Source organism: Rhodamnia argentea, chromosome 5 (genome assembly GCF_020921035.1).
Source record: "Rhodamnia argentea isolate NSW1041297 chromosome 5, ASM2092103v1, whole genome shotgun sequence".
In the NCBI taxonomy this organism is placed as follows: Eukaryota; Viridiplantae; Streptophyta; class Magnoliopsida; order Myrtales; family Myrtaceae; genus Rhodamnia; species Rhodamnia argentea.
Genome location: NC_063154.1, coordinates 26,266,014 through 26,288,245, shown reverse-complemented (window position 1 = coordinate 26,288,245; position 22,232 = coordinate 26,266,014). Strand labels below are relative to the sequence as shown.

The 22,232-nt window shown below is 42.0% G+C and overlaps 2 protein-coding genes across 2 annotated transcripts in view; both read right to left on the bottom strand.

Annotated features, from left to right (window-relative positions):
- Positions 1–1,444: 1,444 nt before the first annotated feature.
- Positions 1,445–2,816, bottom strand: LOC125315158. Its single transcript, XM_048279361.1, has 2 exons — positions 2,522–2,816; positions 1,445–2,416 (listed from the first exon to the last, which is right to left on the bottom strand). Exons 1-2 carry the CDS (start codon positions 2,795–2,797, stop codon positions 1,610–1,612), a joined length of 1,083 nt encoding a protein of 360 aa, XP_048135318.1. The 5' UTR covers positions 2,798–2,816; the 3' UTR covers positions 1,445–1,609.
- Positions 2,817–2,871: 55 nt separating this feature from the next.
- LOC115731362 (disease resistance protein At4g27190-like) overlaps positions 2,872–22,232 on the bottom strand; it is a 77,693-nt gene continuing 58,332 nt past the window's right edge. The window contains exons 2-4 of the mRNA XM_048279731.1: positions 3,592–4,254; positions 2,948–3,361; positions 2,872–2,886 (exon numbers count right to left, since the gene is read on the bottom strand). Coding sequence (XP_048135688.1) covers positions 2,872–2,886; positions 2,948–3,361; positions 3,592–4,254 — 1,092 coding nt within the window. The remainder of the gene's footprint in view (positions 2,887–2,947; positions 3,362–3,591; positions 4,255–22,232) is intronic.

The following is a 22,232-nucleotide window of genomic DNA, read 5'->3' as shown; positions in this document are numbered from 1 at the left end:
GGCGGACAACTGGTGAGGACAGAACCGGGCGAAACAGGGTAAACTGGGGCAGCGGTTGTTTCGACTCCTCGGGCTGTTCTATGGTGGCTTCCGACGGTCAGAGGTGGTGGCTGCAGGTCAGAGGAAGGCTGAGGTGGTTGGAGGACTTGGTGGTGGTGGCTGATGATGCATGAAAGCCATTGGAACAGCAGCAGACGCAGCAGGACAGAGCAGGGGCTGTTGCGGGACTTCCAGCCTCTCACGGCTGTTCTGGGCTCGTTGGACGTCGTTCGCTGGCGTGTGGTGGTCGGGATGGTGCAGGGGAGTTGGCAGGAGGTCGGTGAGGTATGGCGGTCGGCCTGGTGCTCTGGTTTTCAGAAAATGAGAGAGAGAGTGGGCAGTGGCGTGTGAAAGACAAAAAAAGCCTAGAGAGAGGAAATAGAGGGGAGAGAGAGGCGGTTGGCTTGGGGTCAGGGGCTGAGGTGTGGCTGGCCATTTTGACTAGGAAGAGCTTATTTGGTAAGGTGGAGCCCACCTCTATTAATTGCCTTGTCCCTTTATCCATAACTCTAAGGGCAAAATTGTAATTTCCTAAAATTTCAGGGGCATTTTCGTCAATTGTCTTCCTAAGGGCACTCTTGTCGTCTGGCCATTCTATGAAGGGCAATTTTGTCCAATCCCATCGTAGTTGGGCTAGAATAACACTCAGGTATAGAAATTTCCAATCTTAAAATAAAACGATCAATCGATCAAACCCTAAACTAATATGATCGACAATTTGGGAATTTTCCATTTTCCATCACTAAATCCTTAGAGATTCAATTCTGAGCACCGAACTAGAATTTACAGTCTTTCCATAACTAAATTCTACTACTAAACGGAAGTCAAATTTTCAGGGCGTCACATGAGAATAATGTGCATCATAAAAATTTGAATCTTCATGAAGTTAAGTGCACGTAGGCTGCATTTGATTGAGCATTTAGGGAAAGCCTCAATGAAAATGTAAAGGACCTTTCCATCGGCGGTCCTTGCTTAGGGTCGCGGTTTGGCTTGTTGCCTGCCAAGCAGCCTTGCGCAGCCCTCAGCGAAACTTCATCGGCGACTCAACGTGAATAGTGCCTAGTGAGGGCAAAAATGAAATATGAAAAAACTTTTGGTGGGGGGGCAATTTTGAAAGAATTCTCCCACGCTTGTGTTCCAAAAATGCTAAGGACCTGTCTAGAGCTTTCAGCATTACCAAGGCCAGCATTTGGCTAAAGGAGTCTAAGAAAAATATGCCAAACACCTCAGTTTTTTTTCCCATATGCACCCATAAAGCTCTTTTGGATATGGAGAATTTCAGTGGTTTCCTTAAGCAGGCTTAATATAATAGTAATATCAGGTGAAAGTGATTGCGTTTACTCATTTTACAGATTCGATGTTATCACGATAATGCACTGAGATTAGAACTTATCCACAACCCAACAATGTATGGTCCAATGAGTGGCCCCTTGTCATAATAGACCAGGAGACACACCAAACAAATGAGTAGTGAAGGAAATAGTCACAAACTTCGTGGGAAGTTTAGAAGAGAATGCAGAAACAATAATCATGCAATAGTCACAAACTTTGTGGCTCCACTTCATAAAACTTAGTCTTCCCCTTCGTCCCCCTCACTTTCCTCGCTTTCTTCCTCAATGTCCTCCACACTTTCCTCGTTTTCTTCCTCAATTTCCTCCACACTTTCCTCGCTTTCCTCCTCACTTTCCTCCTCACTTTCGTCGCTTTCCTCCTCCCTTTCCTCATCATCCCCAAAGCTTTGGTCCGGCTCTGTTCCACAGCTTACTCTTCTGAAGACTTCCAAGGATGGAAATTCCGCACAGTATTTCTCAGGTGAGAATCTCCTGAATTTCGGCAGATCGTAAAGTCTAAGAGCGGTTAATTCGGAGAAGGTGATTGTCATACCATTCGCTTCTTCGCATTCTTCACGGCCAGCAATGAGTTCCATATCTTCACATGACCCTACCACCAGCTCTTCAATTTGCCCCAGAAACTCCGCCGTGAAAGTTGGGAAAAGCGTTTCCAAACGTGAACACCTCCAAGCCTCTATGAATCTCAGGTTTGGAAATGGGATGTTTGGGAGACCGTCGGATTGCCAAATGTGCCTCAAGTTTTTAAGACGATACAAATAAAGGCTCCTCAATTGACCGCTCCTTGAATCTGTCCCGTCAGCTTCGTATATGGTCGTGATCGAACGGCAAGAGCTCACTTTTAGGATCTTGAGACAGCGCTGCAGCCTCTTCCACATATGGGATGGGGCAATACGTTGGAGATTGTTACAATGCTCCAGTTTAAGAGATTCCAAGTTGCAAAAGGAATCATTGGAAATTCGATTGTTCCACAGCTCTTTGCACTGAACTCGTCCAATTTTTAGTTTTCTTAAATTGGGAAACGCAACCTGCATGAGGATAAAGTGAGAAAAAAAAAAGAAATTATTTCATTGTTCATTCTAAAACAAGATAATGCAAGAATACAGGTAATAGTAGTAAGGCATAGAGCAAACCATCTCATTAAACAACGGTTGTGGCGATTCATCATCTTCTTTAGCCGTCTCGCCTGGACTCCTCTCGAAACTTGTAGGACTCGGGATGAACGCTCCAAAGTTACGGCATCGCGAAATAACTAGATATTCTAAGGTGGCAAAATCATATGAACAACTTTCCGAACTGAAATTGATCAGGTTAAAGAGCTCATCAAGTCTTAATTCACTTAAGGAAGGGAAACTCATCACATCTGACTTTGATCGACCACCTTCTTCCTTGGGAACCACTTCTTTCATCTGTCCGCAACTGGTAATCCATAGCCGCTCGAGATTTTCTAGAGTTGTGGCCGTATAATTGGGGAAGAGATATGTTAGGTCCGTGCAAGCTTCAACCTCCACAAAGTTTAGACTAGGAAAAGCCATAACCGTTTGGGCGTCACTCTTCACCATGTGCCTCAGCCTTTCTGCAAGCATCACCCTCACTTCTTCCAATTTGGGAAGCAATAGTTCCGTATTTGAATCAAGGGACCCGCAATCAAACAACAATTTCAGGGAATGACAGTAAAAAACGAAGATGCTCGCCAAGCGGGGGAGCAATACCCTTGTTTGTTCTGTATTTGAATCAAGGGATCCACAATCAAACAACGATTCCAGATTGGGACAACTTGAAACTTTGACCCTTTTCAAGTTGTGCAATCTCCCTATAATTGTCGAAGGGAAGACGTGGAGTAGGTCGTAGCAACTTCCAAGGGCGAGTGTGGCTAATTCGCAAAAGGAACTTGTCGGAAGTTCATCGTTCCATATCCTCTTAAAGGATCGTACATACACAAGCTCTAACTCCTTCAAGCTTGGTAAACTAACCTGCTCGTAAAAGGTAAGCGTCATATTACAGCTATGAAAAATTAGACGATTCGGCCTAATCCTAACTATCTATCTGATACGGTGGAAGATTGACAATTGTAGTTGTAAACTATAAACACATTTGAACAAATAAAACCAAATAAGAATCTTCGAAGAGATATCGTTACTTGCCCTGCAAAGTGCGTACCTATGGCTATCATGGGTATAATATCAAGAGAATGGATGTGCACCTTTCGATCGAAGAAGGAATCAGAACAAGCATCCTGTGAATCTGAAGTAGTGGCTATTGACTCTTTCTTTCCGTGAGGATATGAGAAGAATTTCTCTGTGGGACAGCTTCTTATACATAGTCGTTCCAATAGTGGCAATTCTATAATATCATCTCTCCCTTCATCTCTTCCTTCTTCATCCATAATCACAGCCTTCATATTTGGACAATCGTCCACTCGAATGTCTCTAATTACTCTCAGACATTTAGCCACAGACAAAGGAAAGAGAAATGCCAGCCCTGTATCGCTGACCTCGAGTTTCTCCAGGTTTCGAAATACCGAAATTCCTTGTAATTTGACATCGTGTTTCCACATGCGATGCACGTTCGGTAACGTCCGTAATGTCAGCATCTCTAGCTGAGAGAGAATCTCGACATGCCCCGCGACAGTTAGTTCCTCCAGGTCAAAAACTACTTTGATTGATTGGGAGCTCTTAATTTTCATTGACTTCAAATTCGGCAGCTTCAGTATCAATTCTGATTTTAGAATACTCGATGTGGATTGAGACTTCCTTATCTCTATGGATTCCAGATTGACGTACTCTAATGGAGACTGACTGTAGAGTATCTTTTCGACGTCGAGGAGTCCAACCATCTCCAAGGATTCCAAGCGAGGGAATGAAACCTTAAAAAGACAGTGAAATCAATTGGGACTTTGTAGTTTCTATTAAGGATCCATAAAAATGGTAAATGAGTAATAAAAGAGGCTCCCCTCTAGCTATAGCTGAATGTGAATCAAAATATGTGGTCTGTCGTTTATTTGAAAGGATTTTTTGTTTGTGATTCAAACATCAAAATGCACAAGTAATCAGATGTGAATTCAATATGTTGTCCTTATCCTAAATCCCCCAATAACAGTATGATCTTGATAGCCTTTGTAAAGATTAAGAATTAATGAAACTTACACTCTTTCGATAAGACAGATTGACACAAAGACAAAATGAAGAAGTCACCTGAATTGGAGCACCCTCTAATGTGATTCAGCAAGGTTTTTTGCGGTTTCTATTGAGGATCCATAAGAGCGTTTTCAGTAATCATTTATAAATTTTCTGAGCTAGGTATACTAAGTACAAGAAAACAATTCATTTTCTAGGAAAACATCCTTTAGCAAGAATTTGCCTTCAGTTAAATGGACCCAGTGTCTTTTAAAAACATCGGAAACTCAATTGATTAGACGGCGAAATCTTATATCTTCCATCGTGCCTCAAAGGATGGAGAAGGAAATATACCCAAAATAGCTGACGTGGACACGGTGACGTTGGTGTGATGTGTTGGAATCAATTGCAACTTGCTTTAATCTGCGGAGGTCACTTTCTTCATTTTGAAATTATCGAATTTCGTTCATTCATCAAAGAATCATTCTCGCATTCATTTGTTAAATACGCTGTCTTTTCCTCTCATTAAAAATGTTAAATGAGTAATAAATTAGTCGTAATAGAAAACCATGCTAGAGCCCAAATAATTAGTGCAATTATCTAAAAATGAAAGAGAAAAAAAAAGTCAGTCGTACAACGAGGCTCCCCTCTAGCAATAGTTGAATGTGAATCAAAATGTGGGCTCTGTGGTTTGTTTGAGAGGATATTTCATTTGTTATTCAAACACCAAAATTTATTATTTGGCAAGGTTAAGAATAAATGGAAATTATACTCTTTTAACAAGTGGGAGAAAATGAAGTAGTTACCTGAATTGGAGCACCATCTAATGCAATTCCAGCTCCGATGCAAAAGCTAGTCATTCTTGGTAACCGCGACAATTCCAGACGACGTACATTAGGTAACTCAACTATGTGATCGGCATCAGCTGTATCTTCTCCTGCATCATATGCGATGAAGGCTTGCATGGATTCACATCCCCATAGTTCAATCTCTTCCAGCTGTACAAATCTTTGCATCTGTGAAAGACGCCCAAAGTATTTCAATCGGTTGCACCTTGTGATTTTCACGGCTTTCAATTTGCTCAAGCACCCTGGGGCGACAGGGCCATGGCATATCTTCTCCAGATTAATAAGATTATAGAGGAACAAAGACTCTAAACTCGGAAAAGCAATGTGTGGGATGCCACCGGATGAACTGGCAATATACTCGATTGAGGGGCTGTCCCGAATTTCGAGATGCTTCAGTTGTGGAAATCCTTGGGTGCACAACTCGTGAGCATTCTCCTTGGACTCTCCCAACCCCTCCAAATGCAAGTATTGAGTCTTATATAGAGTTCTCTGAACCCATCCTTTTGAAAGAATACTACCGCACCCTGCTAAATTGAGCACCATGGTTGTCAAACCTTTATATTCCCTCCATTGAAAAACATTTCCGATGCTGATCCAAAATCTGATCAGGTTCCCAAATGGTAGGTCACCAGCCTTCAAGAGTCTGGTGGGATCAGGGATTGATATTTCCAGAGCGGTCAGCTTTGTCAAGTTTTTCAGCTCGACAAGCCTAGCATTACACGGTTCCAACGATATTTCATCCTCGCCCATCCATTGATAAAAGCTTCGCCGCATAAGTAACTCTTCCAAGTTAATCAAGCCTTTCAGGACTCCGGGCTCGATTATCTCAAGGTTCCAGCAGAAGCTTAGATTCAACGATCTCAGATTGGTCAATTCCCCGATCTCTTTAGGTAGCCTAGAAATCGAGGACCAAGCAAAGCTGAGAATCTGCAATGCTTTGAGCTTTCCAAGAATTGCCACATCCTCCACATGACAATAGTCTAAATATAATGACTGGAGGTTCCCGAGAACTTCGATCGAGGAAGGTAAACTAGTAAAATGCATGGAGCGAAGATAGAGGACACGGAGCTCCTTCATGTATGTGAAATTCAGGTTATCATAATCCCCCGTGTCACGTTCTTCCAGCACCATGACTATCATCATGTCAGGAAACCCACGTCGCATCAGTTGAGCAAGCCTATCACTGCCAACATTAACTAAGCATGCCCGACATTTCCCAAGCTTGTCCTTTGGCCACGAGCCATAATTTCTGTTAGTCATTAAGGAAATCTGACCTTCAAATGGAGTTGATACGACCACCTCGCTGTAAAGATCGTGTATGGTCACATTTTCCTCGCTGTAAAGATCGCGTATAGTCACATTTTCCTTGACCTCGCCAACATCCTGCAACAAGCAAACGGAACGAAGGCTATGGAGCATCGCAATCAATCTATTCCTTGAACTCTGTATCGTCTTATTGAAACCCTCAAACAAGCCCAAACCCAGGCCTAGTCCCAGTAGAAGATCGACTGGGATGGTCCCACCGATAAGACCACAGAGCAAGAATAAAGATTTCGCCTCCTCTCTCTCCAAATGGTCGTAACTCCACTTCACTATTCTTTCGATATTTGGGTCCTCTATTTTTATCAACATGTTTTCCCATGTGTACACATCACTACATTTTAAGGTGCTCGCAACTGAGGTAATCAAAAGAGGCAAACCTGCGAGCTTCCTTACCACTTGAGCTGCCTTTGCTTTCAAATCATCGTCATCTTTGAGCTTATCGCCGACCGTCTTTTCAAATAGCCTAAAAGCTTCGCCGTAGCTTAGACCTTCAAGATGGAATGTTTGATCGGCATGCATCTTTTGCTCTAGCACACGTTGATCTCTCGAAGTGAGCAACAATTTGCATTCCATGCTCTCGTCTCCCAAAGGAATTCCAACTGCCTTCAAATCAAGTTGGTCCCATAGATCATCCAATATTATGAGAACCTTCTCATTTGGATCCCTCTGTAATCTCTGAAACAGAAGATCTCTTCTTCCCTGTTGGCTCTGCTTGTCCTTCAGATCCAGTGCCAAGACGTCAGCGACCTGGCCTTGGATATTATTCAAGTCCGGAGTCCGCGAGACTTTTACATTGACGATCATCTGGAACGGTCTCCCCTCCTTCCTGAGTTTCTTCTCGACTTCCTCCAACAGCGTAGTCTTGCCCACGCCGCCAGGCCCATAGACCCCAATCACTTTTAGCTTCTCATCATTCAGGGCTTCCATTATGCCCTGAAAGATGGAAGCTCGTGAATCAGTGATAGTGTCGTCTCCATCACGAGCCAACGAAGTCAGGTCGGGAGCGCCACCAATAAGCCCTGGCGGACCACTCTCGTAGTAGACCCTCTCGAATTTAATTAGCAAGAGTGCTTGGATGGCCTGGATTGTCTTCCTCGCAGTCCTGCCGAGACTATAACGCTCCTTTGGGTTGGGAAGCCACCCGTAGAAGCAAGTTTTCTTGGCTCTTCCATCGTAATCCAGCACATCACACACCTTTTTGGCGACAGCCTCCACTTTTTTCATCCATTCCTCGACGTCAGTTTCGATCAGCTTCATGTTGTTTCGAGCTTCATCGACTGAATGCTGCACCCTTTGCCTTGCTTTTTCGAGCTGGATGAGTTCTTCCTTAAGTTCTCCAACATAGCTGTTGGTGAATATCACGTAGCCACATTGACGACACACCGGAGCCACCAGGTACTCTACCACTTTGGAAGCTACAGACAGAACAATATCCGCCATTTCCCCCCTTTTGAACTTCTTTCTGATTCTCTTTCCTTCCTCTTTGAAGAGAAATGAAAGTTAACGAAATGAATGAAGAAGAGGAAGGCTGTAGTGATGGAACCTGAAAACGAAATGGTTGAAGTAGAGGAAAGGATCAATAAGATGGATACAATGAGCAGCTGAGAGAGAGAGAGAGAGAGAGAGAGAGAGAGAGAGCGCGCTAGTGGCTTGAAGAAGAAGGTGATGGACACAGAGTGAAAATGCGAGATAGGGGAAATGCGACAGATGTCTAGATGAGATGGGGTGAAAGCTTCCAAAATATATACGAACGTGTTGGCCAAGAAAAGGCGTGAAGACCATCTAATTTGAAGAAGAATCTACTATGCTGGAGGAAAAGAATCCTCCACTCCATCATATAGAAGACAAATACCTGAATTGAAAGATGAGAAACAATCCTCAACGTGAAGGGAAAGCAAAAAAATGAAAGAATCATCAGCCATCTCATCATTTCTTCACTTTGGAACCTTTAAATAAAGCGAAAAAATAAACATAGGAAAGAATCATGTTGCACTAAAGAAATCTCCACCATCACTCTTTCCCTCTCGATCTCTCTCTTCACTCGTACGGCTCTTTGTTTAATCTTATCATAGAAGACAAGTGAAGGTTCTCTGAGAAGGGACCAACGGAAGCACCTTTCACTTTCCTTCTATGTTGCGCTTTGCAGCTTCCACGGAGACCATTGAGAGGCACGACGGAGCCCACCATGGCATTCGGATCTACTGACGACTTTCAAATATGCCATTGGAAAAGAGATACCTGCCTCGGAGAGGAAATACACCTAAAAATAAATATGATTCATGAATATGCATCACTCTTTTCCTCTTGATCAAGGAATAATTCCGGACTTTGGTAAGTAAAGATTTGACGCGACAAACCATATAGTGTCTTGGACTTTGTTCCCGATGACATGATATTCTTCTTCTTCTAAAATGAAGGTAAATGAATTTGAAACATCTACAAGATTTAACAGAAAACATACATTACGTAAGCTGACCACCACGCAAGTGACGGTTCTCTGAGAAGGGACCAATGAAAGCATCTTGTAAAGATATTTGTCAAATATTCATAACGTAAATCGGTTGTGTTCACATTTTACCTCTGCAATTTATTTCTTACTTAAGTCATTTCTGTTTGCTCACGTTTCTGAATCGAAATATTTACAAAGGTTCCCGTATATTTAATTGTTTAAGCTCGAGCCAAGTATGCTTGAGATAAGTTGCCTCTGCAAGTGCACTAGGCGCTAACGTTGTGATGTGTTGATTATAAGTAGAAGTTAATTCCAATTGATTTGAAATCCGACCCATGATCCAATTGCAAAGCAATCCAGGCCATATTAGGAAGACAAAACTGGACTCTTGCCAAATGGCGTGTCGGTGATGCAAGAAGGTCATTTAATTTCTCACATGTGTTCTTTTGATTATTGAGGATGAAATCGATGTTGTCGTCAAAGAATGGGCTGATAATATTTTGCGTAGAAATAAGTTGCTGAGTTTGATCTTGTGTGCACGGTAAGAGTGGTTAATATGTATAAAAGAAACTTGTGAGAGATATGGAGAGTATTGAGAATAGTCATCCAAGAGAGCTAAGAATGTGAGAAAACTTATTTATTATGATTAATTCTTGTGATACTCCAGGATAGGAAAACACTTATGAGTGAGCGTGATAAAGCGATTTTAATTTCATTTTTGCTGGTTGTCATGGAACCATCTTTAGTCATGGAACCATCTTTAATTCTCCCCATGGAGTGGGTTAATCCATCGAATCTTGTAAATCCGTTGTGTTCATTTATTCTTTATTTCAGCAAATTATTTCTTACTTAATTCATTTCATTTGTCTATGTTTCCACATTAGTCATAACAAACTGGTATCAAAACCTAGGGTAGTTGTTAATCGATTGTTCTAGATTTTCTGTCTATTTGCAATTATCGCTATGGCATTTAAGAAATTCAAATTTATGAAATTCACCGGTAGGAATAATTTTCGTCTGGAGCTCATTAAGATGTCCACGTTGTTGGAGACATAGGTTTTGGATTTAGCATTGCAGGGAGACGATGAATTTGAAGAAGAGGGATCCCTATGCTGGAGGAAGAGATACCTCCACATAGAAGCCAAGAATCCGAACTGAGAAGAGAAAGAGTCATCAACCATCTCCTCTTTTCTTCACTTTGAAACCTTTAAATAAAGTGAAAAGAGAACAGGAAAAGAGAAAAAAAAAAAAATGAAAGAATCATGCATTAAAGAAATCTCCGCCATCTCTCTCTCTCCTGCTTTGTAATGCTCTTTGTTTGGTCTTCTACCGCAATATTTGATTAACACATACCAGATTCTATTCAACTGGATTGTCCCATTTTTTGGCTCATTTCTCCCATCGATCAAGAAATAACTCTGGTATTTGGTAAGTAAAGATTTAATGCAACAAAACATACAGTGTCTTGTAATTTCTTCGTGATGACATGATATATTTCTTCAAATATTAGGGTAAATATGTTTGTGATAGAAAATTGAGCTGTATATTGTATTAAGGCACAAAGCCGTAATAAATAGATACAATGAAGTCCGATCTATGAGGAAACAATCCTACAGAATAAACGACAATAGTTCTAGAATATATACAGAATCAAATCAAATAAAATATTCTAACAAATAAAATATTCTAACACCCCTCCTCAAACTCAAGGTGGATCAAACAACGAGAGTTTGGAAATGAGATACTGAAAACGTGGCGCTGTAAGAGCCTTCGTAAAACCATCGGCTAACCGATTCGTAGTCCCAATAAAAGGAAGAGAGATGGTTCGAGCCCGAAGATGATGACGAGTAAGATGGCAATCGATCTCAATATGCTTGGTGCGCTCATGAAAAACAGGATTAGCCCCAATATGGATGGCACTTTTGTTGTCACAATACAAAGGAGTTGGATCTTGAAGTGAAACGCCCATATCGATAAGCAAACGATGAAGCCAAACGATCTCAACAGTAGTGTCGACCATAGCACGATATTCGGACTCTGTAGAGGAACGTGAGACAATCTGTTGTTTCTTGGCGCGCCAAGAAATGAGAGAATCGCCAAGAAAAATGCAGAACCCCGTGATAGACCGACGATCGCTTACATCGAAGCCCAATCAGCATCGGAATAAGCACGTAACTCGAGATGAGAAGAGGATGGTAAAAATAATGACCGCGTCAAAGTACCCCGAAGGTATCGCAAAATCCGTAAAACAGCAGCATAATGAGTAGACCGAGGGGCAGCAACAAACTAATCGACAACATGAACTGCATAAGCAATGTCGGGACGCGAAATAGTAAGATACACAAGACTACCAACCAGATTTCGATAACGAGTCACATCAGAAAGAGGCTCCCCATCGTCAGGGCGAAGCTTTTGATTTAACTCAATAGGAGTGAGTGCAAAGACGGGAATCCGAAACTGCAGCCCTAGAGAGAATATCACGGTATACTTCTGACGAGAAAGAAGAATACCACGAGAACTCACGAGCAACCTCAAGCCCAAGAAAATAGCGCAATAAACCAATATCCTTCATGGAAAAATGTCGTTGAAGATGCCTCTTGGTATGCGCAATATAATCGTAGTCATTGCCGGTAATGACCATGTCATCCACATAAAGAAGAAGAATAGTAAAGCCGGAGGACGAAGTATGAATAAACATAGCATGATCGGCCTCACTCTGAACAAATCCCCCAGAACGTACGGCGGCAGTAAACTTCTCAAACCAAGCATGCGGTGCTTGTTTGAGGCCATAAAGAGCTCGTCGGAGACGACAAACCCGACCGGGGGCGTGAGCAAGACCAGGTGGTGGTTGCATAAAGATTTCTTCATGAAGATCCCCGTGAAGAAAAGCATTCTTCACATCGAGCCGATAGAGAGGCCAATTACGAACGTAAGCAACGGCCAGTAGAGTACGAACAGAAGTCATCTTCGCTCTCGGAGCGAAAGTCTCCTCATAATCAATGCCATATTCTTGTGAGAAACCCCGCGCAACTAAACGTGCCTTATATCGCTCAATACTGCCATCAGAACAAGTTTTTACCTTATAGATCCAGCGACATGATATCAAGGATCGACCAGGTGGAAGCGGAACGAGTTCCCAAGTACCGGTATTCAGCAAAGCAGAAAGTTCCTCAACCATGGCCTGACGCCACTTAGCATGTTGTACCGCTTCACGGTAGCTAGTAGGTTCCTCGCACATCATGAATAGCAGCCAAAAAGGTTCCAAACTCGGTAGAATAAGAGGCAGCAAAGAACATACCGAGCAGGGGAGACGACGATCCCGAGGAGGATTACGACGCAACTCCGCGAGGGGCGGAATCGTCGGTGGGGGGGAGCAGGAAGGGCAATAGTAGGAGGGGACTTAGACGGAGAAGAAGGGGCAGAGACATCCCAAGAAGGAGAAGCGGAGGAATCTGGAGGAGGAGAAGCGGAGACATCCGGAGGGTCGGGATAAGGGTCAGCAGGAAAGTACATGAAAGAAATAGGTTTAGAAACCGAAAACATAGGAGTAGTAGGGAAGTAAGGAACATGCTCATGAAAAGTGACATTACGAGAAATACGAATACGCCGAGCAATCGGGTCGTAACAACGATAGCCCTTGTGTTCAGTATTATACCCCAAGAATGCACAGGATATGGATCGAGCAATCAACTTCGTACGTTCAATGGGAGGGAGAATCACGAAACATGTGCACCCAAAAACTCGAAGATGTGTATAAGTAGGATAGCGGGAATGAAGTCGCCGAAAAGGTGTTGCCCGATGAAGAACAGGTGAGGGAAGGCGGTTAATGAGATGAACTCACAGTGAGAAGAGCTTCAACCCAAAACTCGGTAGGAACCGAAGTAGAAAATAAAAGAGCACGAGTGGTTTCAAGAATATGTCGATGCTTACGTTCAAAGAACCCCATTTTGAGCCGGGACACCAGGACAAGAGAGGTGTGGCAATGTCCCATCATTGGCTAAGAGAGAACGAAAAGCACACGAGAGGTATTCTCCCCCAGAATCGTAGCGAAAGACCTTAATTTTCTTATGAAATTGTATAGATATCATGGCAGTGAAAGTCCGATAAATGGTAAGAAAATCACTACGCCGACGCATAAGATAGATCCAAGTATAGCGAGAATAATCGTCAATAAACGAAACATAATATTTGAAACCACTCTTGGATGGAATAGGAGCGGGGCCCCATACATCAGAATGAACAAGATCAAAAATGCTACTAGAACTAGAAGTACTAATAGGAAAAGGTAAAGCAGACTGCTTTGCTAAAGGACAAATAGAGCAGGGAGGTAGAACACTAGAGGAAACTGGACCAAGAACCCCCTGTTGATGAAGAATAGAGAGACGAGAAGAGGAAGCGTGCCCAAGACGCCGATGCCATCGCGCAAGGTCCATGATAGCTAGCACGGGATAAGGAGAGGAAGTGTAGGTGGATGGAAGGTGAAGAGATTGCATAGTGTATATTCCACCATGTCTATTGCCCTTGCCAATCATTCCGCCACTCGAACGATCCCGCACAAAACAAGAGCGGTCAGAAAAACTCACAATACAACCGGCATCGTAGCCGGCCAACGTGACAATAAATTAAGCGCCGGAGAAGGGACATGCAACACATCGGGAACATAAAAATCTCGAGGACAAACAAGAGTCCCCCGTTGGGTAGCCAAAAGAGGAGAACCATCGGCTGTAAAGAACCGCTACTGGAGACTTAAGCTTAGAAAGCTCGGTGAGACAGGCAGCAGAAGTAGACATGTGTCTAGCAGCTCCCGAGTCAAGAATCCAAGTAGTAGAAGAACCACTCGAAGGGGGAGTAGCAAATGCGTAAGAACCAGCAGGAGTGACAACAACCGAAGGGCCCGAATTGGACAATTGAGAGCCAAGCTGAAACCGATTCAAGCGGGCTAGCCGAGCCTCAAGAGCAGCAAATCGCTCATCCACGTAAGAAGAGGCAAGAGAAACATGCTGAGCCGGAGCAGGAGCCGGTGGAGTCCGAGAAGAGCGTTGTGTATCGCGTCGCTTCTTAAAACAACGGGACTCAATATGACCACGACGATTACAATAAGAGCACCGAGTAGTCCGATGAAAACCTTGAGTTGAAGCAGATTGATGGGAACCCCCGAGTTGGAGCAGACTCAAGAGAACTCTGCGTTGGAGCATAAAGCGAAGGCGTAGATCGAGCAAGAGCCCATGGAGGAGTAGCGAGAATGGCTGTGGGATCGGATACCGCAGAAGATGAGAGAAGACCCAACCGGGTTTCCTCGGATTGAAGCTCCTTGACAGCATCAAGCAGAGAGGGTGGAGGATTCCTATAAAGAATCTGACTACGAACACCCTCAAAAGCAGGTCGGAGCTTCATAAGAAAATCATAGAGTCGCGGGCGATCCCGAGTCCGGCTCGAGAAGACCGACATGTGGCACAACTAGAACATGTGGAACATAAAGTGGTAGACAAAACGTCAAGCCGACTCCAAAGCGACTTCAAATAATTATAAAACTCACGGATTGATCGAGCGCCTTGGGTAGCGACAAAGAATGTCTTGATGTAACTGGTAGACACGGATAGAGCCGGTCTGAGTAAACATGTCTGCAAGCTGATCCCATAGATTTTTCGCACCTGTAATGTGAGCAACCTGTGGACGAAGGGTATGATCAAGAGAGCCGAATATGATGGCCCAAGCCCTCCGATCAGCAACAATCCAGTTTCGAATGCCAGATTTACGCTGAGCAATCACATCATTTGTGAGTTTGGATTGCTCGGCGTCGTTGAATTCGGCGGACGGATGCGAACACCCTCAACATGCTCAAACAGATCTCGATAAACAAGTGCAGCCATAGCCGATGGCCGCCAAAAAGCGTAATTGGAGCCATCGAGTTTAACATCAATCCGATCACTTGAATCACCCATATTAACCAACGTCAAGTTGCGAATTCGAGGGGTGACGAAAACAACGTCGGGCGGCTAGCGCGATGAAGACGATGAACGGAAAAGGAAAAAAAAAATTAGGATTGGTAAGAAGTAAATTTTAGCTCTGATACCATGATAGAAAATTGAGCTGTATATTGTATTAAGGCACAAAGCCGTAATAAATAGATACAATGAAGTCTGATCTATGAGGAAACAATCCTACGGAATAAACGACAATAGTTCTAGAATATATACAGAATCAAATCAAATAAAATATTCTAACAAATAAAATATTCTAACAGTTTGAACCATCTACAAGAAAACAGAAAACAAATGGTACCTAAGCCATGCACGTAAGTGGTGGTTCTATGAGAAGAAGCACCTTGCACAATGCGAAGAAACCAAAGTAGCATGTTCCTACTTTCACTTTCCTTCCGGGGGAGTATGACAGAAAAGGTCCCTAAACTTTAGTTCAACGTACAATGTCGCCCGCAAACTTTTAATTTGTTCAATGTGGTCCTTGAACTATTTGTAAATGTTTAATGTAGTCCTCGGACCGTGAACTCTTAACAAATGTTCAGCCAAATCCCTCACCTATATTATATTAATGCTGTCTTTTTGTTAATTCAAGTTAGCAAAATCTGCTGATGTGGTTTCCGATTTGTTAAATTTGAATGATAAAAAAAACTACATGTGGATTGTCCATGTACGATATTTATCTCAAATCAGAAAAAGAAATATCCACTTCAATATCAAAAGTTACTATTTTTTTTCATTTTCTAAATTAGATAGATAAAAAGATGGATATGCTCACTCATCATTTTTATCACTCCGACTCAACATATAATAATCCACGTCTTCATAAGGTCTAAATCGCCGTTTTGAGCATAAGGAAGAACTATATTAAACATTTACAAATTATTTAGAGATCACTTTAAACAAATTAAAAGTCCAAATACTACATTGAATATTTACCAATAGTTCAAGGACAACATTAAATAAATTAAAATTTCATGGACAACTTCGCAAAATGGACCAAAATTAATGGATCATTTGTATTATTTTCTCTTAATTCTACGAGGTGACTTTCCACGATCGGCTATTGCATTTGGCTGCTTTCACAAAGACTATTGAAAGGCGCAACAGAGCATCACTATTGCTTTCATGCCCTCTGATAACCTTTCAAGCATGCCATGGGAAAAAGCTATTAGGCGCGGAAGCTATTGGAAGCTTCACGCCTTCACTTTGGAGATTGCCAAAAAGTTCGAGCCCATCAACATGTCCAATTGTAGATCAACTAGGCTATATTAATTAATACAGTAATTATTCAATGTGAAATTTTTTTAATAAAATCACATGTTTATCTCAACAATCTCTCCCTCACTCAAGTGTGAGTTTAGTATTAAGTCTGTTCTACCTTAATTCACGTGTGAATTTCCACTTTGTTGCGGGTGAAGGCCGCAACAACAACAATGCCCACCTCCATTCCGAATTGCCATAGAGTCCGTGGTGCTATAACACAATGCTAGATTGCTTATAAATTGTTAGTCATGAGATTTCTTCCTTGATCATTCACCAAAAATTGACACACACTGGATACCTTGAGTTAGTTACCAAACACCAAGACACATTGGGAGTCCCAGGAGATCGCTACGAGAGAGTCCAAGAACATATCCAGTTGCACCTAAAAAACCTAAACCAATGAATTATAGATCAAACAGGATATATAAACTACTTGCACCACATAAATTCTCTGGTGTGAGACTTTTCTAATATAGGTCACATGTGCATCTTGACAAATGTGCTTGTGTATCGATTTGTCAAATAGTCGTTATACACAGCTAGAAGAAACTAGTAGGTTTCTCCATGAGGTGCAACTATGACAGTAGATGACATAACTCAAGATTGAATCATGTTAACACCGACCGAGAAAATAGTTGGCCAGGGATCCAAAAGAGGAAATCACTAACAAGGCCACTAATGAAAAAGATTTGCCCCTCCTTTTGTCAAACTCATTTCCTAAAAGTAATGCCTACCCTCAGAGAGGAACTATTCCGGCGAATAAATATGATGTATGAATATGCATCGAAATATCTACCATCGTTCCCCTAGATTTGGTCGGTAAACCTCAAGCCAAAGATGCTTGAGGTCAATTGTCTCTGTGAGTAGACTAGACCATGCGTCGTGATGTGTTAATTATGATTTAGCAATGGGACTGTAGGTAATACAAAAAGGAAAAGCTATTTCCTACAAGAGTTCTTTTCCTTATTGAAGATGAAGTCGATGCTATCATCATATATAGTTTTTAGCATATACATATTTTGTTGTAGAGTTCGGTCTTCTGCACATTGCGAATGTGCTTAATATGTGTGAAAACTTGCGAGAGACAGTGAGAGCATCAAGAGCCGTTCATCTAGGAGATTTGCTAGGGTGAGAAAACTCTTTTCCGTGGATGGTATAGTTTTCAAAAAATTTACCACAATCGAAAATGTCATGAAATATTCAGTATCTTGTTGTTCAGAATATATTGTCTTTGCCCATCCGATCAACATCAAGAAAAGAAGCTAAGATTGAAGAGAGCGTCATTTTCGCAAACTGAAATGAAGGCCGATAATCATCTTACATAGGTTCAATTCTCATATTTGAGAAAATCCTAGCACTATGTTATTGAGGACCTCGTTAATCTTTTAATGGCTTGTTCTAATCTTTTGTCAAAATGATGTTGTCTGTCATCAAAAGCTTGGCAACACTTACTTTTACTGTGCTTTTTGCATGGCACTCTGAAACCTTGGCTCGATCACGTATTTTTATCGTTGCGTGCAAACTCCCACGTTCACATACATCAGGTAAAGTTCTATCTATTGGTTGATGGGAGCGGCTTTGAAATTTGTTCTAAGTTAAAAATGCTAAGATTTTAAGTACAAAATCTGTCGACAAATGTTCGTCGATCACCGGCACAATTATAGAGGATGCTAATTGCGACAATTAGTATAAAACAAAAGTTCAAGCACCAATCGAGTAATTTGATTCCAGTTATATATCTCATGTGATGGGAGATAATTACATAGGATTAGCTGAAAAGAATTTCATTTGTTTATTTTTTCATTATTAACAACAATCTATGCCTAACTATTTTTTTAAATAACAAAAAAAAATTTCATTTGTTTATTTTTTTAGCGACATAAGTAATTACTTTTTAAAAAATGTTTTTCAAATCGCTCATTTGGAATCGGATTTGAGAAGGCTCCTTCGTCTCCGTGCAACAGAAACAGGGAACTCGGTCACGTAAAGGGGGTCATTTTTTGAGTTGCAGGGAGCTCATACAAAATCCTCCCACTGATTTCTCTCATTTGCAGAACTCCTTCCCCGATTTCAGGCCATTAATAGAGGTTTTTGCTGTTGCCGTTCACCCTTTCCAAGCCGCGCCGCGAACCCCGCTGTTTTGCTCTGTTTCTTGGCCATGAAGCTTGAAGTGCTTCAAGCTCGGCAGCTCCTTCTTCGCCAGTGAAGACGCTTCCAGGATCCTTCCTTTCCGGTCCGAACACCGATTCAAGGCCAACGCCTCTTTGCTCTGCTTTGGTGAGCTTAGACCCGAGAGCCGTGGTTGAAATTTGTGTGAGAATCGATTCCGATTAAGCATCGAATAGTAACCTAAACATACTTTTATGTGACTACACTATCCTTTATTTTATATGGAATAGCGGTCATGATATTCTGGATCCGAATTGGTGCTTCGACATTGCATGAACCGGTCACCATGTGTTTGTTGATTTTCCTGAGTGAAGTCGGTCCACAAATTTGAGAAACGTTCTTCCGTATTTGTGCCTCAGGGAGTATCATACGTCTAAACCGAGACATGTCCGTTTTATTCTCTCATAAAGTCTTCAGATTGAGCTAGTATGATGTTTGTCCGAACCTCCATTTGTAAGTTGCCTATTTCCGGGTACATGTATATCAGCCTCTGTTTTAGTCCATTCCGTTAATGATACTGTCATCCACTGTGAATGAGTGGTTCTATGTTCTGAGATATGTCACATGCAAAGATGATGTGTGTTTGCTGGGAATGAAGTGATTGAAAACGTGCAATTGTGTGCCTGCTGGAAATGAGCAGAGTGTTTGAGTATCTCTACGTAAAAGATGAAGAAGATGAAGCTGGTTCATCTTGGAAACTAGTCTGAATTTTGAGGCCATTTTAGGAATGCCAAGTCACGTGGTCCCACATTACTAGATGTCTCTCACTTGTGAGGGGTAAAAAATGCCCAATAAATTTAGGAGAATTACAATTTCCCTTGAAAGAAGAAATTACGAGGTAAAGAACGGATATTAACATATAGATAACGAACGAATTATTACACACATCATCATCTTAAGGTCGCTTGTCGATTGTCGAAGGAAACTTTCTTGACATTACTTATTGTCCAATTTATCAAACTGAAAAATGTCGGTTTAGTTTGATTCCCTCAGGTCCAGTTTTGAACTAGTATACATCAATGAGACTAAGCAAGTTCCTTCTGTTTGGTAATAAACAAAAAGAAATCCATGTCTACAATATTTTGTGAAACTTGGATCATCGCCTCTTGCGATCTCCCAATGTTATGGACCAACGCCATGTTGCATTTCACGCTCGAAGATGCTGATGGTGGTTTAATTTCCACTCCTCCGCGAAGAATCACTCGAACATGCTTCTTTGGCAGCAAACATTTTCCTTTTGCCAAAGCCGGCATGTCTCCATCTATCACGCAACGAGGGGCTTTCGGATTACTTACCTGAATCAACTTGGACCAGCTCTTTGAAGGTTCTGAAGTCGTCCTTCACACGCTTGTCTGGAGTATTACCAGAGTTCATAGGCCACCTCCATTCTCTAGAGATGCTTTGGCTTAACCAGGGTAATTTCACCGGGTCTATTCTATCGCAACTCGGTAACCTAACACAGCTCACCAGTTCCTCCAACTCCGTCAAACTTTGAACGGCTCACTCTGCTCAATCTTCCCTCCGACAATTTCATAGGTCCAATACCAGAATGTCTTGGACAACAAGACAACTTCTTCAACTGAGTTTCTCACATAATCATTTTGCAGGTCCTATTCCTCCGAGCGTAAAGAATCCTTCAAATCTATCCCAACTTGACATTTCCAATGACCTCATGGCGGTTCTATACCCTCATCACTGTTTTCTTTTCCATCCTTGACGAGACTAGACCTCGGTAACAACGGGCATTTGAAATGGGTCGATATCCGATCAACATATACCGGATTGTATTGAACTGGACTGTCCATAATTTTTCGGTCCAATTCTCCCATCAAGCAAGAATTAACTATGTGCCTTTGTGATACTCTATTATCGGGAAACAATTGTGACTGAGTGTGATCGAGAGATTGCAATCCCATTTACGCCGATCATCACGGGGCCATCTTGTTTATTCTTCCCACAGAGTAGATATACTACCTAACCATGTCGTTATGTTTAGGTTTTATTCGTGCAATTTATTTCTTACTTGAACCGCTTCGTTTGTACAAAATTTCGGCCTAGTCAAAACAGATTTGTATTGAAGCCAAGGGTAATTCTCAATAAATTGTTCTCGATATTTTGTCTGTTTGCAATTGTCAATATGGCTTCTAAGAAATTCGAGTAAAAGAGATTAACCCGCAAGAATAATTTTAGCTTGTGGTGTATTGAGATGTCCGCGTTGTCGGAGACACAGGGTTTTAAATCAAAGTTATAGGGACACGATGAATTTGAGGAAGAAAAGAATAATCTGTATGATTTGAATAAGAATCCCTGTGCTGGAAGGAAAGAACGCCCTACCTAGAAGCCAAGTATCGGAACTGAAATCTCTGCCATCTCTCTCTCGCACGCCTTGTACTGCGCTTTGTTTAGTCTTCCACTGCAATTTAAGGGACTTCGACCCACTGAAAGGGCGAGATCAGATTCGGAGTCAATGAATTCAGATCATAAATCAAGTCATTTTCAATGAGAAGATATTCATGACCAAAAAAAAATAGCGATCCATGATTTCTTTCACGTCCATGATTTAGTGATCTATGAATTTTTTTTCATTTCTCTTTTGTGTTAAATGAATGTGTCGCATAAATAAAATGTCTTTGAAATACATAGGGCTCGGAGCTCCTTCATGTCTTTGAAATACTTTTTGCTGCAATCTCCCATATCGTGTTGTCCCGACAACATGAGCATCTTCGCGTGGGGGAACCGACGCGGCATTAGCTCAACAAGCCTATCATTGCCAACATTAACTATGCATGCCCAACATTCATCAAGCTTTTCCTTTGGCCATGTGCCACAACCGTCATGAATAATTAAGGAATTTTTATCTCTAAATGGAGTTGAGACAACTACCTCGCTGTAAAGATCATGTATGGTCACATATTTCTTGTGGTCACCACCGTCCAGCAACAAACAAGCGGAACGGAGTTCGCTGAGCATAGTATCCAATCGATCCCTTGCACCTTGTATCGTCCTTTTGTATTTCTCAAACAAGCCCAAACCCATGCCTAGTACCAGCAGAGTTTTGACTTGAATGGTCCCGCCAATAAGACCGCAGAGCAAGAATAAGGACTTGGTTTCATCCCCCTTCAGATGCTCGTAAGCGGGTTGCACTATGGTTTCCATTTCATTCGCATCTATGTTTTCGGACATGCTTCTCCATGCGCCCACATCGCTGTTTTTTAAGGCCGTAGCGACCGATTTAATAAGAAGAGGTAAACCTACGAGCTTCTTCGCCACTTGAGTCGCTATTTTTTTCAATTCCTCTTCATCTTGGAGCCAGTCGCCAACCGTCTTTTCAAAGAGCCTGACAGCTTCTTCGTCCTCTAAACCTTTAAGATGAAACGTTTGATCGGCACGCATCTTTTCCAACAACACATTGTTATATCTCGATGTAAGCAGCAGCTTCCATCCCTTGCTCTCCTCACCCAAAGGAATTCCGATCTCCGTCAAATCAAGTCCCACCAGCACGTTGTCTAATATTATGAGAATCTTCTTATTCGAGTCCTCCTTCAATCTACCCAACAAAAGATCTCTTCTTCCCTGTGCGCTTTGCTTCTGCGTCAGATTCAGATTCAAGTAGTCAGCGATCTGGTCTCGAATATTATCTAAGTCTGGAGTTTGGGAGACTTCCGCTTTGATGATCATGTCGAACTGTCTCCCTT